At 34.4% G+C, this 17,776-nt stretch overlaps 1 protein-coding gene and 1 long non-coding RNA gene across 2 annotated transcripts; both read left to right on the forward strand.

Moving 5' to 3' along the window:
* Positions 1-43: 43 nt before the first annotated feature.
* LOC140048767 (methylcrotonoyl-CoA carboxylase subunit alpha, mitochondrial-like) lies at positions 44-11,390 on the forward strand. The gene is made up of 18 exons (XM_072093549.1): positions 44-85; positions 809-866; positions 1,148-1,200; positions 1,700-1,842; positions 2,158-2,253; positions 2,454-2,575; positions 2,874-3,021; positions 4,289-4,410; positions 4,858-4,969; positions 5,387-5,468; positions 5,866-5,993; positions 6,551-6,734; positions 6,981-7,090; positions 7,630-7,846; positions 8,174-8,310; positions 8,776-8,913; positions 9,304-9,477; positions 9,960-11,390. The coding sequence occupies exons 2-18, from the start codon at positions 820-822 to the stop codon at positions 10,068-10,070; spliced, it is 2,124 nt and encodes a 707-aa protein (XP_071949650.1). The 5' UTR covers positions 44-85; positions 809-819; the 3' UTR covers positions 10,071-11,390.
* Positions 11,391-14,170: 2,780 nt separating this feature from the next.
* On the forward strand, positions 14,171-17,377 carry LOC140049165 (uncharacterized). Its single transcript, XR_011845205.1, has 3 exons — positions 14,171-14,343; positions 14,952-15,244; positions 15,892-17,377. It is a non-coding gene; the product is annotated as an uncharacterized lncRNA (long non-coding RNA).
* Positions 17,378-17,776: the final 399 nt, after the last annotated feature.

The following is a 17,776-nucleotide window of genomic DNA, read 5'->3' on the forward strand; positions in this document are numbered from 1 at the left end:
CAACTTTTCCCACCACGAGCTATAGAGGGCGTTCATCAAAAGTCACATCAGATTATTTTTTGTTTTCGTTCTCACAAGTTAAAAGGTTTGTTTTTCGTATTATTAAATGTAGTAGGCATATATTAACATACCTGTTAGCTTTATGTCAATGTTTGAGATGTTTCAAAATAATTAGAATACTGAATGAAACTAGGCAAGATATTTGAAAAAATAAAATTTAGGCTAGGCCTAGTGTAGTAGGCCTAGGCCGGTCCTGTGTATGTAGCTGCTAGCCTGGTCACTGGTGGTGGGCGTTGGTACGTGGCGCGGAGCATATACATGAAAAGGGCCTAACCAAGCCTACGTCAAAGTGGCACGATATTTGTTGATAATATAAAATATTATTTCTACAATAAAACAAATTATAGTGTAGTAATAGTATAGGCCTAGTGTCACATTATATTGATACTTGGTCATGGATTTAACTTCATGGGGATGTCAAAAGTTTTGACCAATCAAATGTATCCATCATAAAGTATTAACCAATCAGAATGAGTTTTTAAGTACTGTATTAACTAACCACAATTAATCCTACAGAAATAGATTAAGTTAAAACTAAAAAATAATTAATCTTAAAATTAAAATATTGTTTTATTGACCAACTGTAAGCTGAAGAATTGACATTTTTTAAAGGGTCCAATCATGGATGTTTATACCTCTATTATGGTCCAATACTATGACATACAAAAAGTTAATCTCCACCGAACTTCCACTAGGTGGCTATTAATCTTAAAGCATTAATAACAACAACACAACTTTATTTTTATAGGAAGAAGTCAAATGTCAACAATGGCTGCACAACAAGCTGCTAGAGAGGTTATATTGAAGTATGCCTAAAACAGCATTTATTACAAAATACTATTAATATGAATTCAATACATTGTCACATAATGCATCGAGATATCCTAAAGCTATCAAACTCAATTCCACTATGTTAAAGCACTACGTTATAATAATCTCGCTAGTCATTTTACTGTACTAGAGAAAATTCAGTATACCATTAAATTTCTGAATCTGTTGGCCCTAGAAACCAATTTACCCGTTACAGAATTTAATTCTAGTATACCTGCAAAGTTAATACATTATGTGATAATACTTTCTTTCATAGGCGTTTCATAGGTATATCAAGAAATGGAATTTCTGCACGATACTGTCATTCAGGTGTGTATAGTTAATTTCAACACTTAAAATCATAATTATCTTCATTATATCAGAACTCCAGTGCATTATACTCCAGTGCATTATACTCCAGTGCATTATTCTACAGTGCGTTATACTCCAGTGCATTATACTCCAGTGCATTATACTACAGTGCATTATTCTACAGTGCATTATACTCCAGTGCATTATACTCCAGTGCATTATTCTACAGTGCATTATTCTACAGTGCATTATACTCCAGTGCATTATACTACAGTGTGTTATACTCATGTGTATTATACTACAGTGCATTATACTACAGTGCGTTATACTCCAGTGCATTATACTCAAGTGCATTATACTACAGTGCGTTATACTCATGTGTATTATACTCCAGTGCATTATACTCCAGTGCATTATACTCCAGTGCATTATACTACAGTGCATTATACTCCAGTGCATTATACTCCAGTGCGTTATACTACAGTGCGTTATACTCATGTGTATTTGTTTTTTGCAGGAATGAAAACCGAGATAAATAAGTTACTGATTGCAAACCGTGGCGAGATCGCTTGTCGTGTGATCCGCACAGCACGCAAACTTGGAATCAAAACGGTTGCTGTGTACAGTGATGCGGACAAAAATTCTTTACATACAACAATGGTAATTGCTAATACATATTAACTTAATACTACTATTAATAACACAATAAAACCTCTATTAATGGGACACCTTCGGAACCCAAAAGTGTTCACCTTAATAAGGTGTCCCCTGAATAGAGGTTGTTCATAGTGTTAAATATATTGCTTTTCCATGGGAAATTGTCCCCTCAATAGGGATTTCCCCTTATTATGGGTGTTCCAAAGGAGAGGTTTAACTACGGAGCTTAAATATGGTTTAACTGTATAATAACATAATAATGATGGGTTTTCAGAATAAATGAATTTATATCTACTATATTATTTTAATTTCTTACAGGCAGACGAGTCATATAACATAGGACCTGCAGCATCACAACTTAGTTATCTCAATAAACAGAAGATAATAGATGTTGCTAAGCTATCTCAAGCACAGGTAATTGTACTTCACATTGTTTTCATAATACTAATAGTATACAAATAATGAATGTTTATAAGTGCAATGGAACAAATAATTTCATTAGGTCAAAGATGAAAGAAACAATAATAGTGGCAACCGCACCCTATGAGTGGTAAGCATGGAAGGCGGGAAATAAGCTGATTAAGAAAAACATTGTGATTTTGTTTCTTTCCCAGGCTATTCATCCTGGCTATGGTTTCCTCTCAGAGAATGCCGAGTTTGCAGATCTGTGTGAAAAAGAGAACATTATATTTGTTGGTCCACCCTCATCTGCCATCACAGACATGGGAATCAAAAGGTGTATATTTTAAAATTATGTATAAAATAGAGAGTGTGTAAAGCTGTTTCTACACTATCAAACTAGTTTGGTAGTGGTATCATCATCATGTTCTTATAGAGGCACATCACATTTGTTGTCACATAAAGTTTGATAGTGTAGCTTATGAACAAATATAGGTGAAGCTCTTAAGCTACATACACTTTAGATGGCCTACTGTAAATCTACATTACATTTGTAATCTAGAAAGATACAATAATAATAACACAGTATTAATATTGTTTATTAAAATTTCCATATACTTTTTATATGTACATAGTACCTCAAAATCAATAATGTCTGCTGCTGGTGTACCAATTATTGGTGGTTACCATGGTGAAGATCAATCGGATACAAGGTTAAAAGAAGAAGCTGGTAAAATAGGATACCCAGTGATGCTAAAGGCAGTCAGAGGAGGTGGGGGTAAGGTATGTATAAAATATTAAAAGAAGAGGGTAAAATAGGATACCCAGTGAGAGCATAAGGCTGTCAGAGGAGGTGGGGGTAAGGTATGTATAAAATATTAAAAGAAGAGGGTGAAATAGGATACCCAGTGATGCTTAAGGCTGTCAGAGGAGGTGGGGGTAAGGTATGTATAAAATATTAAAAGAAGAGGGTGAAATAGGATACCCAGTGATGCTTAAGGCTGTCAGAGGAGGTGGGGGTAAGGTATGTATAAAATATTAAAAGAAGAGGGTGAAATAGGATACCCAGTGATGCTTAAGGCTGTCAGAGGAGGTGGGGGTAAGGTATGTATAAAATATTAAAAGAAGAGGGTAAAATTGGATACCCAGTGAGAGCTTAAGGCTGTCAGAGGAGGTGGGGGTAAGGTATGTATAAAATAATAAAAGAAGAGGGTAAAATAGGATACCCAGTGATCCTTAAGGCTGTCAGAGGAGGTGGGGGTAAGGTATGTATAAAATATTAAAAGAAGAGGGTAAAATAGGATACCCAGTGATGCTTAAGGCTGTCAGAGGAGGTGGGGGTAAGGTATGTATAAAATATTAAAAGAAGAGGGTGAAATAGGATACCCAGTGATGCTTAAGGCTGTCAGAGGAGGTGGGGGTAAGGTATGTATAAAATATTAAAAGAAGAGGGTAAAATTGGATACCCAGTGAGAGCTTAAGGCTGTCAGAGGAGGTGGGGGTAAGGTATGTATAAAATATTAAAAGAAGAGGGTAAAATAGGATACCCAGTGATCCTTAAGGCTGTCAGAGGAGGTGGGGGTAAGGTATGTATAAAATATTAAAAGAAGAGGGTAAAATAGGATACCCAGTGATGCTTAAGGCTGTCAGAGGAGGTGGGGGTAAGGTATGTATAAAATATTAAAAGAAGAGGGTGAAATAGGATACCCAGTGATGCTTAAGGCTGTCAGAGGAGGTGGGGGTAAGGTATGTATAAAATATTAAAAGAAGAGGGTAAAATAGGATACCCAGTGATGCTTAAGGCTCTCAGAGGAGGTGGGGGTAAGGTATGTATAAAATATTAAAAGAAGAGGGTAAAATAGGATACCCAGTGAGAGCTTAAGGCTGTCAGAGGAGGTGGGGGTAAGGTATGTATAAAATATTAAAAGAAGAGGGTAAAATTGTATGGTAGCAGGGATAGCCCATCCTGAGGGGTCCCCTAAACCTGTAAAAAGATAATTTTAAATATGTTTGACATACAATAAATGCATTCTTCTTTTCTTAATTGTAGGGTATGAGGATTGTCCCGACTGTTTCAGATTTTGACGAAGCCCTCGCCTCCGCACGCAGAGAAGCATTGAAATCATTTGATGATGATGTCATGCTGGTCGAAAAATTTGTTGAAAATCCAAGGTAAAGCCACTACCATTTTAAATCTCAAAATCTCTCTAAATTTTAAATCTGATCCCAAATAACGTGTTCATAACAAATTGTTTGTATTATTTTTGTGCAAAATCCAAGGTAAATGGTACTATACAAAAAGATTGCAATTTTGGGGAACTTTTTATGTTATCGAAATCAAATCAAAAACATATTAAAATTGTTTATTATTTTTGTGGAAAATCCAAGGTAAATAGTACCATACAAAAAGATTGCAATTTTGGGGAACTTTTTATGTTATCGAAATCAAATCAAAAACATATTAAAATTGTTTATTATTTTTGTGGAAAATCCAAGGTAAATGGTACCATACAAAATGATTGCGTTTTTTGTTCGTTTTTACCTGTTTTTGTTAACTTTTTATGGTATCGAAATCAAATCAAAAACATATTAAAATTGTTTATTATATTTTTATCGCAGGCACGTTGAGGTTCAAGTATTTGGTGACAAACATGGAAACTACGTTTACCTTTTTGAGAGAGATTGTAGTGTTCAACGAAGACACCAAAAGATCATAGAGGAAGCCCCAGCAGTAAGTAAAGCTCTGTCTACACAAAATGCGATGTGCTCCATGGACATGATGATGTCACATAACTACCATATTTGAGTACATCACACTTTTGTTGTCAAACTAGTTTGATAGTATAGACAGAGCTTTAGACAAATACAAAATTAAGGGGAATTTTTTATATTAGATAGATATAACATAATTATGAGAACTAACAATCTTAAAGCTCTGTCTACACTATCAAACTAGTTTGATAAAAAAAGCATGATGTGCCCAAATATGGTAGTGTTAATACATCATCATGTCCATATATGGGCACATCACACTTTTTTTGTCAAACTAGTTTGACTAGTGTAGACAGAGCTTAAAATCAGGCATAAAATATATTCATAATAATTAAAATACACTACACACTACACTACATTAATTTGTTTGTTGTAGCCGGACCTTCCAGAAGAAGTTCGTCGTGAGATTGGAGAAGCTGCAGTGCGTGCTGCTAAGGCTGTAAACTACGTAGGAGCAGGTATTGTAAATCATCTAATGTAGGCCTGAAAATTGTTTACAAATAACGAATGCCGATTTATATATTGTGTACAGTTGAGTTCCTCACTTGGAACACTGTTTTTCAGGGGCACCCCAATTAAGTGGACACTCTACTGTGAAATGCCATTTTTTATTTAAATAAATATTTTTATTTCATACGCATCCAACAGCGAGTAACTCGGGATAAACTACTAGGATGGATAAACTATTGTATATGTATATATTATGTAAAAAAAATGTGATGTGCCCATACTGTATATGGACGTGGTGATGTCATATCACTGCCATATTTGGCCACATCACATTTTTTTGTCACATAGAATTTGATAGTGTACCCAGAGCTTAATATTAAATTTCAAAGAATAATCTTCTTTAAGGAACTGTTGAATTCATTATGGACCCAAATCACAAATTTTACTTTATGGAGATGAACACACGGCTACAAGTTGAACATCCAGTTACAGAGATGGTGACATCAACAGATCTTGTGGAATGGCAACTTCAGGTATACACATGTAAATCATCTAAATTAGGTTAGCTAAATAAAATTGGGTGAGGCAGGGATAGAGGTGTTTAGATATATTGTTGATCAATGTATAAAATTCAAATAAGAGTTCGAGTGAGAGTTGTAGTAATACTTGGTAGTGTATTACACTGGCTACACCTTGGGCCCCAGAGCTTAAGGTCCCCAGAAATTAAGGGGCCCCAGAGCATGAGTAGCCCAATACAATTACAGTACCTAGCATTGGGAATTTTCCCCACTGATTTCTCCACTGATACTTGGACAATCTTTGTATTAACAAAATGTGGTCAAGATCAACAACTTATCTTATCTTCTAAAGCCTTGTCTACACTATCAATCTTTATGTGACAACAACATTTGATGTGGCCATATATATGGACATGATGATGTCATATCACTACCATATTTTAAGCATAATCACTACCATATTAGAGCACTTTTTTTGTCAAACTAGTTTGATAGTGTAGACAGAGATTAAAGCAAGCTTAAATGAAAAATGAATATACAGTATTTTAATTAATAGATTTACCCTTTGATAGGTTGCCTCTGGAGCCAAGCTTCCAATGAACCAAGATGCTATTAAGTTGAGAGGACATTCATTTGAGGCTAGGATCTATGCGGAGGATCCGACCAATAACTTCTTGCCAGGAGCTGGTCCATTGTGGCATCTCGAACCACCTGTGGCTGATGCAAATACCAGGATTGAAACTGGTGTTAGAGAAGGTGAGGGAACATAAAAAGAGCTAAGAGAGGTTTATGAATTTGAAATAACTGGAAAAAGACACTAAATATAGTATCTTGTATATTTAAATAATTTGTTTTAAGGGTACTGTATGATATATAAGTTTCTTTAAATTTTGTGGAGGGGAGCGTTAATTTAATTTTAGCTTAAAAGTAGGGAAGTGTGTGCCCCTAGTGCTACCACTAGATCTGACCATGAAAAAATAATTTTTTATTTGTAAATTACAGGAGATGAAGTTAGCACATTTTATGACCCAATGATCGCAAAGTTAGTTGTCTGGTCACATGACCGCCAGAGCGCTCTAGATAAACTGCGGCAACATCTAGAAGACTATCATGTAGGTTCATGAAATTATTTTCATATCATTATCATAATCAGTAATAATTACCATATTGATGTCATTATCAATATAAAAACTGTTCTACAGTCAAATCTTCCAATACCGGATTCTCTGAAAATGAGAAACAAAACAAGACTTTTCTCGAGGTCAAAAAGGTCCCAATTTTTTTTTTTACCATTAAAAACACATTCCGAATACCAATATTTCCGAAAAACCAGACATATTACGTCAACCCAAAGGTGTCCAGTATTGGAAGAGTTGACTATATTTGATTTGATTATTAAAACCCGGACAATTTGTTTTGTTTATTTGTATTAAAAAGGATACAAGGTGTGTAAGAGACGCCTACACAAACTCGCTCGCAAATTTAATTAATTGATAACCGAAAACCAAACCCTTTACTATGAGAAACCCCTATTTAATGGAAACTTTTTGGGTCCCAAAGGTGTCCCCTCATTAGTGGTTTTATTGTATTTAGTATAACACAAAATATATAACACTTTTTAAAACAATGAACCATGTCTCTTTACCACCAGATTGTGGGTGTAAAAACAAATATAAATTTCTTATCAACGCTGGCAAGTCATAAAGAGTTCCAAGCTGGTGAGGTCCACACAGAGTTTATCCCTCTTCACAACGACTCGTTGTTTCCAACCTCAAAGAAATCATCACCACAAGTGTTATGTCAAGCTGCATTGGCACTAATACTGAACGAACAACAAGAGGCAGTCAAGCTGGCCAGTATAGATACAGGTAAAGGCTAACATTTAGAGTAGACACACATTTTGTGGTAAAATGACATCTCTGTATGTGTGTGAACTGGAGTTGAAGCTGTCCAGTATAAATACAGTAGGGGATATTTAGGCAGGGTAAATACAAGGATTTGGTGACAAAATTTCATCTCTTTAATGTGTGTGAACTGGAGTTGAGGCTGGCCAGTATAAATACAGTATGGGATATTTAGGCAGGGTAAATACAAGGATTTGGTGACAAAATGACATCTCTTTTAATGTGTGTGAACTGGAGTCAGACAAACAAATCTGAAAAGCAAGACTCTTTAATTTGTGTTTGTTATTTTAGATCCATTTTCGCCATTTGGCTGTGGTAGTGGAGTTCGGATTAATGAATATTTATGTCGACAAATACATCTGAACGATGGAGACAATCAAGTTAAAATTAATGTAACATATAAAGCCAATGGAAGCTATGATATGGAGGTATGTTTAAAAATACAGATACAGTACACACACTTGGGACACTTTGCTGTTTAACATGATGCAATGCTTTACCACTACTAACCCCTATTGAGAAAGGTTCAGTCTTAAGCTCTGTCCACACTATCAAACTTTATGTGAAAAAAAAATGTGATGTGCCCATATATGGATATGATGATGTCATATCACTGCCATATTTGGGCACATCACACTTTCTTTGTAAAACTAGTTTGATATTGTAGTCTAATGTGTAAAATTTAGTGTTTGTAGAGGACACATTATTTATTAATTAAACCTGTTAGTGTTTTATGACATTGACTTGATATAGAGAAAAAATACCGTGAAAGATAGGCCTACTGTATGTATGTATCAATTCGCTATTATAATACATCAAATTTTTTGTAAGCCTATAGTTGAATGTGTAGTAACTGTACATAATTGAATTATTGAATCTACTGTACCAATTAGGTTGATGGTGAATCATTTGAAGTATTTGGCAAACTGAAGGTAACAGGTCGTGTCAGTATTATGGAACATACTATCAACGGTCAACGGCAGGCTGTGAAGGTCGCCCTCTACAACAATGCAGTTCATGTTTTTGCACAGGTACTAAAAATTATACCAGATATTTTTTGATGCCCAACAATATATTTTTCTGGAATATCTTAGCATTTCCACAAGTAGCCAAAATATTATGCTGTAATAATTAAAACATTGTAAGATTTTTTTCCTAATTTGACGCAATTGTAATGCAGGGCCGTAGCCTCCAGTACGGTTGGTAAGGTTTGAACCTGACCACTTTTCCACAGAGGCCTTTGACAACCCAGTGGCTTGAATAGCGTTTGTTTGCTTTTCTTGCAAAAACCGAACAACTTTATTGTAGACTACCTATCTAGACAACTGAACTTATGGCTAGGGTTAGATAAAGCCACAAAAATTTCTGTTAATTTGGACAACTTTAATAATGACTGTATGCATTATGTTTATATTATACAGGCTGGAGGTGTTGAAATTGGGTTACCAACCCCTGAATATCTAGAAGACTCCTCGTCAGGGTCAATGGGTGACCGAGCGCCTATGCAAGGGGACATAACTCATGTCTATGTCCAGCCAGGTGCTGCTGTAGAAAAAGGTGACCCACTGCTAGCGATGGAGTCCATGAAAATGGAGGTATGTATGATTTATTGAAATTATTCACAAATATATAAATGAGTAGGCCTAGATGCTACTACGCATTCTAGGCTAGGCACAACAGTACCTAGGGCCTATAGCTTTCCAAAATTTGATTGTTGTATTGTTTATTATTTACAAATACTGTACTGTATTTAAAATGAGACTAGATAGGCCTACTACTAGGCCTTCTAGGCTCTGCAGTACCTAGGGCCTCTTCATAAACTTTCTGACTTTCCTAGCAGAATTGGTTTTTATTCTAGTCGTCTGCTGATCTATGCCTAGCCTAGGACCTATTGTTAAGTATCAACTATCACATCTTGTCTGCTGCAATAGACCACAATTTTGAACAATCTATGTGCTCTGATTGGTTGAAGCTTTAGAAACTTAACAGCACCCTACTCAAGTGATGCATGACAGTGCTGCCTGCCTAATAGAGGCTTGTTATCATTGATTTATGTATTCTTTATTATTTTGTTTAGTATATCATCAAAGCTCCGAGAAAAGGAATAATCAAGGATATTTTAGTGGCTAAAGGCGACAATATTCAGAAAAACGCTGCCCTTGTTGCTTACCAAAAAGACGAAAAATGAGTGAATTGCTAAATACTGTACATGGTTACATCTGATTTCGTGCTAAATGGGATGGGCTTACATCCTTATATGGGATGGGCTTGTACACACACATATCTATTAATAGGATTAGCTTATTCAATGACATATTATTTCCTGTGTATTTTTATTATATTTTTTATTCTTTCACATCCAACAGTGTATACACCAATTACAGGATGAAAAATACACTGTAGTGTAACTTTATTTGATTTTGATCTTACAAAAAAGTTTATACATTTTGTAACACTTGAAATATAGTACAATACATAATTATCGTCTTTTTTAAGTTGGTCCACCAGTCAGCGTTTAAATTTTTGTCTGAATACAAATTACGAGCTCATTTATTATACGTATGAAACGCCATTTATGCCAAAATATTTATACACAATACAATACACAACTTAATAAGTTTATTCTTAGAAAATGTTATTAACAGGATAAGGAGGATAAATAAAAAGCCAAAGCTGGGCGTGTACATTAGTTTTGCATGGACATTCTAAAATCCAAATAAAAATAATTTATGATTCAGGGGACACTCCTATTAAGGGGAGACTTTCACATGAAATGAATGTAGAGAGTATATATGTTTTAACACTACAGTCAAGTCCTATTCAAGGGATAACCTGTAAGGGGACACTTTTTTAGTTGAGTGTCCGCTAGCGGTTCTACTGTAGTAACCAACTTCGCAATGTGTACCCCATTTCAATTTCATGTTATTGATGAATTAGTTAATAGTATTGACTAGAATTATTATAAGGAATTATGTAATACAAGATCAGTAAGAAGAAATATATTTATTAAATTTACCTCAAACTCTAAAATAAATCATCATTGTGTGTTTGTATTATTTGTTTTCCTGAAATTTAAAGAAGAGGGGTGATGTAATAACCACAGGTAGCATTGGGAAATGGGTGTGTTTATTGAATGGAAGAGATTTATTCATAACAATAACAAGTAATGTATAGGTTACATTTGTTTTACTATTAAAACAGAAAACAAAAGTAATAAGATTGTTTATAGCAAATATATTATCATTTCCTTTATAATACGATAAGACAAGTAAAAACTTGCAGCGACCATTTAAGATAATGTATATCAAGTCAATCATAATCTTTAATTTAACTTGTTTTTTATATTATTGTTTTTGTAATATTTACGTGTTTAATGCAATACTTTGTAATGTTTATATTTTTTATTTTAGATTGTAAAAGGATCCCAATGGAAATAAGCTGATAAGCTTTTTGGGCTATCCTGGAAAGTCTTTTATAAATGTATTATTTGTAATGTCCGTAATTTATGTTATCACTTTTTATGTATTTTTTATGATGATTTTCCAAATAAATTCAATTCAATTCATGTGCCGATTTTCGTCAGTGATGTCACGAAAAGACACGCCCGCGTTACCTGAAGCTCTGTCTATACTATCAAACTAGTTTAACAAAAAATGTGTGATGTGCACAAATATGGTAGTGATATGACATCATCATGTCCATATATGGGCACATCACATTTTTTTGTCACACAAAGATTGATAGTGTAGACAGAGCTTAAGCTACCATTTACTCTCAAGTTAATTTCAGTGGCGGATCCAGTAAAAAAAAAAAAAAAAACACTATTATTAAACCATTAAAAAAACGGAAACGGATACATTTTTTAGCTGAATTTTGACATTTACAGGAAATAAGGCCTACATAAAAATGTTTTTGGTCAAAACTATTTTGATATAAATTACCTTTTTCAATCCTATCAATGTGGCGGGATTACCGGATTAGTGTTGATAGGATGTAGGCCTATTACAAAAAGTTTTGTAGAGCTTTATATTCGTTGGTACCGACACTTGTTATTTTTTCAATTTGCCCTTTCATTCAACTTTATCCTTGCAGCGTGGGTTTGTAAATACTGTATGTAAAAAACATACTTTTCAAATACTGATGTCACAGATAACCACCGGACACTGTTCACAACCGGTTGTAAAAGTAAAAGTAAAAAAACATTTATGTACCCGAAGGGGAAAACATGCATTGATTCAGTACGGGCTTTATATTGCACTGATGAATGTTTTTAATTTAATGGGATTTGGTATTTCCCAGTGTATTGCATAAACAATTTCGTCTCCGTATAGGCCTACCTTACTAAAGCTCTGTCTACACCATCAAACTAGTTTGACAAAATTGTGATGTGCCCAAATGTGGTAGTGATATACTCAAATATGGTAGTGATATGACATCATCATGTTCATATGGGCACATCACTTTTTTTTTGTCACACAAAGATTGATAGTGTAGACAGAGCTTAAGATACCATGAATTTACTCTCAAGCTAATTTCAGTGGCGGATCCAGTAAAAAACAATAATAAAAAACTTTCCACTAAAAAAACGGAAACGGATATATTTTTTAGATGAAATTTGACATTTACAGGAAATAGGGCCTACACAATATTTTTTTTTTGGTCAAAACTATTTTGATATAGATAACCTTTTGTCTATCCTATGAATGCGGGATTACCGGATTAATGTTGATAGGATGTAGGCGGCCTATTACAGATTACAGAAAAAAAAAACAAAAGCATTGCAAAAATACTATCGCTACCTCCAAGAATTGCAGTGTATTTTTCAAAATGAGTCCATCTCCATCGTGTTGTTTATGGTCTCAAGTAGGACCCTTCCTAAACATTTTTCCGAAGACTAAACACATTATAGTGAGTGAGTGGCAGAGCTGTGGAACCATAATTACGTACATAACATCGACAAGGGTTCGAAGCTCACTCGCTCAATATTTCTGATGGTAGAACGAGTCTTCTTGGATAAGGACTATAAACCGTACACATACATCTAGCTCATGTGCACTTTAAAGAACCTAGTACATTTATCGAAACGATTAGGGGGGTCAACTTATAACTGGGCCCTCATGGAGAACAGTCTTTAACTCATATAAAACAAATAAACAAACAAAAAAAACATAATGAATTAGACAACAACAGTCCACCAACAAGTTTGATAATATAAAACAGACACCGATATTTCGATCTTCTCTTTAGTCAGGAAATGAACAACCTGAAGATAAACAAATAAAGTTCGAATATAGAATCATAATAAATTGTCTCACTATTCAAGTTCAAAAGCATTGATTATACAACGATTATCAGAAAGTAATTGATAGAACGATAAGATCGTGTCTGACCAGGAGCTGAAAAGTAAAGACAATACGCGGTGGGCTTTTAAAATTGTCTATTTGAGAACTTCTCTGTTTATTTAGTGAGAAAACAACTCTTTTTAATTCAGTGTATTTTGAAAGTAGTTAATTATAATTGATCTATTAATAGTTCATTTCATTTGTCCAAAATGAAATTCATGTTGACATACAATTGCTCAAAATTAGTTGAAGGTTAGTAACACAGAAGAATACAATAACATTAATACAACAGAGCGACAACATTACTCAATGCATTAACTGAGTTGATTGAAAAGCCTGATTGAATGTGGAACAATAATTATAACACTTTTAAGCCTAGCCATTCCTTGTCTAATATTTTATATTTAAAGATGTATTGTTCCCCCTAAAACATGAAAAATTAAGATTAATAGATTATTTTGTAGTTTTAAATTATGTTTTAACTTATAAAATGACAAAATAAATGGTTAAATTCAACCAAAAATCTATTGACTCAATTTTTTACTTTAAATTACAGTTTTTTTAGGTAAATACATTTTTTTCCGATCCAATTTTTGGTCAAAGTGGATAACTATTAGGTAATATTAAAATGGCATATTAAAAAAAAAATTGTAAGAATTATTTGTTCAGGGGAAAATACATCTTTAAGCATATGAAATTATTACGGTATACAGTATTTATATAATAAAAATTTAACGATTACTGCAGTATTCCGCTACCTTTCCCTTCGGAGCCGTTCCTTTCACACGTTTTTACGACGGAAACCGCGCATTCCCAAGGGGAATTCCCTTTTCCATGCGATATCCTACTATCCTCAATATTACTATCCCATAAATAAATCTTCTTTCGCCAAGTACTTTCATGTTGATCTTAGAATAGGTATCTGATCATACTACTGAAAGCTGCTTTGACCGCAAAATAAGATGATTCGATTAGGATGAAATCGAACCATATAAAACATGCCAACACTAACATTAATTTCATTTATACAAAATTATTTAAGTTTTACACACCCAGCCGATACCACCTACAAATCTGATCGTCGACAGATCTCTATATCGTATAACGATAAAGCACAATGTAAGTATAATGTGTATACAGTATTGTTCGTTTTAGCTTTTCTTTGCATTTTTCTTCTTCTGCCCTATGCCCATCTCTATACTTCTATATTTCTCCACAATTAATACCACGTAGTTAATAAACTTTTTACTAATATTATTTTCTAAAATAGACTCTGAAAAGTGATTTAGTAGGATGGTATTATGTGCCCTTGCCTTATAATATGCCTATATATACAAGTTCTTTTAAAAATGCAATTAAATTGTGATATAGTAAATATATTAATATTCAAACAAACATTTTGTAAGATCGATCATATTTTTAAAAATTAAAATTTGCGAATGCGTAATATCGTAACAGTTATTTACATAGGCCTAGTGCGAATTCCAAGTTATGAGTCGGAAAAAAAATCAAACTCCCAGTTATGAAAACGGTCACTGGTGTTTTTGAAGTTCTTAAAATAATTTAAATTAGGCCTACGTGAATTATAAGTCATTTCATCATAAACAATATTTATTTCCAAAAAAGTAAACGGTAAGGATTGTGTAGGCCTAAAATACAATGCCAAATATTAACTGTACAATCAACATTATCTGGTAAAACTAACACTTTATTTATTAAAAATACAGATGACAAACACAATGTTTTCCTGTTTACTATTACTTTGCTTGTCTGCGACTTCCGAAGCAGCAGCGTTCGCTACGACTGTACCTTGCACCACCAGTGGTACAACCGATAACAGTACACCAGTGCCACAGAATAACATTACGTTCACCACGAACGGGACATATAGTCTTGTCCCACGAGACCAACTATACGAATTTGCGACCACTCTCTGCCCGGTCCCCAGACGAACAGACTACGTGAACCCGCGTACCTCACCGTGCCCTTGGAGAAACTTGGTGGATTCAGATGCAACCAGGTAGGCTATACTTCTATAGTTCAATAAAGCAATTTATAATAAACTTATGCGCGTCTAAAGGCTCGTTCAGACTTAGTTATTTACCAGCCGATTCTCAGATGTATCTATTCGTGAAAAGGCTCGTTCAGGCTTAGTTAATGGGACTTACGAAACAGGACGGTTGGGGGATCGGAGGACGACGGACATCCTGTGTTCGTCAGCGCGTTAAATCATATCAGTCTAAATAGCCGTTTTATTAGTTATGCACTTTCTTTACCCGGATGACGGTTGGTTACGGGCTGCTAAGTTATCTCTAACATAACAAGTGTAATAATAATAATAATAAGTGGGTGGAAAGCAGGTAAATAAATGAACGGGCACCAAGTACAAAATAAGAGTTAAATTTCACTCTTCCAAAAAAAGCGCTTGCCCTCCAACTTACACGTTAACCGGTGTGCCAGATGCATGCGCATACAAACGGGCTGATAATGTAAACATTTTTTATAATAATGATACACTTTCGATACGGAACATTTTAATGTATCGAAAATACAAATAAGCTTCCGCCTCGCGACTATCTACTGACGGCGCATAACGTACAAAGCGCGTTCATTTACCGACTATTATAGCCTACAGACAAAATAATGGCCACATTTACCTCTTTACAGACAACCACAAGACATCACGTACGCCAAATGTCACTGCCAATCATGCCGTAATTACGGCTCAGACTTCACCTGCCTGCCAGTAAACCGGACCATCATGGTAATAAAGGAGATCGCAACTGGGCAATACGAAACAAGGCACATCGAGGTCCCCGTAGCTTGCACCTGCGTTAAAACTTTGATTATAAACAGCTAATTTAAACAAATCTAAACATAGGCCTAGTTGGATTGTTTGTTTCTAGTTCTATCCCATACACTATTTAAAACAACAAGTAGAAACAATAGCAATCACAAGAAAGTATGAAGGTGGGATATTCCTGGTAAATTTCGCAAAGTAGGCCAACTACTCGAAACTAATTTCATAGATTATCGCTTTCGATCGCTTTATTTAGCGCTTCTTAGTACGTCTATTAGAAACTCTTTATTACGAAAGTAAAGACAAATCTATGCGAGTTAAATATGCTTATATTAATTATCAACCACATTCTTCAAATTAATTGAGAAGAACCTCTTGATCGTTGTGTTTGTCCCCGATTCTTTTCATAGTGTCCACTTAATATAAGGATGTCGTTAAGGAGGGGTATTTCCTCTCACCAATTACTGCAAATTTGGAAGTGGGTGATGTAATTTAAAGCAAAAAATGGTCAAATTGGTTGCCAGCCAATGGGGTTTTGGTCAAATTTAACCATTTATTTTGTCATTTTATAAGTGAAAATATTAAGTGATTAACTTTATTAACAATACAAAATAACATATTCAAAGTCTGATTTAATTAATATTCATTTTTCATGTTTTGGGGGGACAATACATAATAAAGCTTGGTTCCCACTAGGACGTAACGCAAGGACGTAAGCGCAACGAAAGGGAACTGACCAATGACAAGCGACAGTTCGAAAAATCCATCGCGTGTCATTGGTCGAATTACTTGCGTTGCTCTTACGTCTTTGCGTTACGTTCTAGTGGGAACCAAGCTTTATTTATTTAAACAATATTTAACGAGGGTGGTCCATCCAGGCAAAGCTGAACCGTAGACCCTCACAAAATAAATTGTTTGCTATAAAATACTTTTACAGATGATGTAGCCTACAATATTACAACATATTTATCTATTTATTATAAAATGTTAATCTTAACAATACAATAAATTGTTTCGAATAATGTGACAGCAGGTAAAGCCTGTTTTCGTGTCGACGTTATTCGACGCTATCGTCGTTGATCGTTAACAGTTCAACGACGATCGTTTGAAAACGATCAAGTTGAAATGATAACGATAGCGAGTACCTTTTCCTGAGAAAATTACCAATTATTGTTAACGATAGCATCGAGTAACGTCGACAGGAAAACAGGTTTAACTTGTCCTTTGATGGTTGCCTTAACAATTTAGTTTGTTTACATGAAAGGTCTTAATTTGCATTTCATATCAATCATATATGAGAATGTAATGTGTAGAGTGGTTTGTTTTTGCAAAATAAATGCTTGTGCTAAGGTATTATATAGTTTATCGTGTATTTTTCCTAGTTTATATTTTTGCAAATTTTTAAAACCCTGAGCCACATAAAACATCTTCGGTTTGAACTTTGAAAACATAATTACTGTAGTACACGCAGTAATAGAAAGCATTTATATCGGTTTTACTACCTTCAGCATGTGCGTTATCAATTACATATCCGAACCAAAAAATGACGTCGAATTAACAATAAAAAGTATACAATTTATACTTCTTCAAAAATTCGACAGACGCGAATACATTTAAATAGAGAGAGGAGGAATCGACTGTATTTCATATATAAATGTCCTAGGCACTGTTCATAGGAAAGAAATTAGTATTTCGTTGCCTTATTGTGTAAAAGGGGGCAGGGGAAGGTTGAACTTCCTAATAAATACATGT

The sequence above is a fragment of the Antedon mediterranea genome, chromosome 5, assembly GCF_964355755.1.
Source record: "Antedon mediterranea chromosome 5, ecAntMedi1.1, whole genome shotgun sequence".
NCBI lineage: Eukaryota > Metazoa > Echinodermata > Crinoidea > Comatulida > Antedonidae > Antedon > Antedon mediterranea.

Coding starts and splice junctions, on each gene's coding strand:
- LOC140048767 (XM_072093549.1), top strand. CDS start 820: ATGTCAACAATGGCTGCACAACAAGCTGCTAGAGAGGTTATATTGAA. Junction 4,411..4,857: donor AAATTTGTTGAAAATCCAAG/GTAAAGCCACTA, acceptor TTTTTATCGCAG/GCACGTTGAGGTTCAAGTAT. Junction 7,847..8,173: donor GCTGGCCAGTATAGATACAG/GTAAAGGCTAAC, acceptor TTGTTATTTTAG/ATCCATTTTCGCCATTTGGC.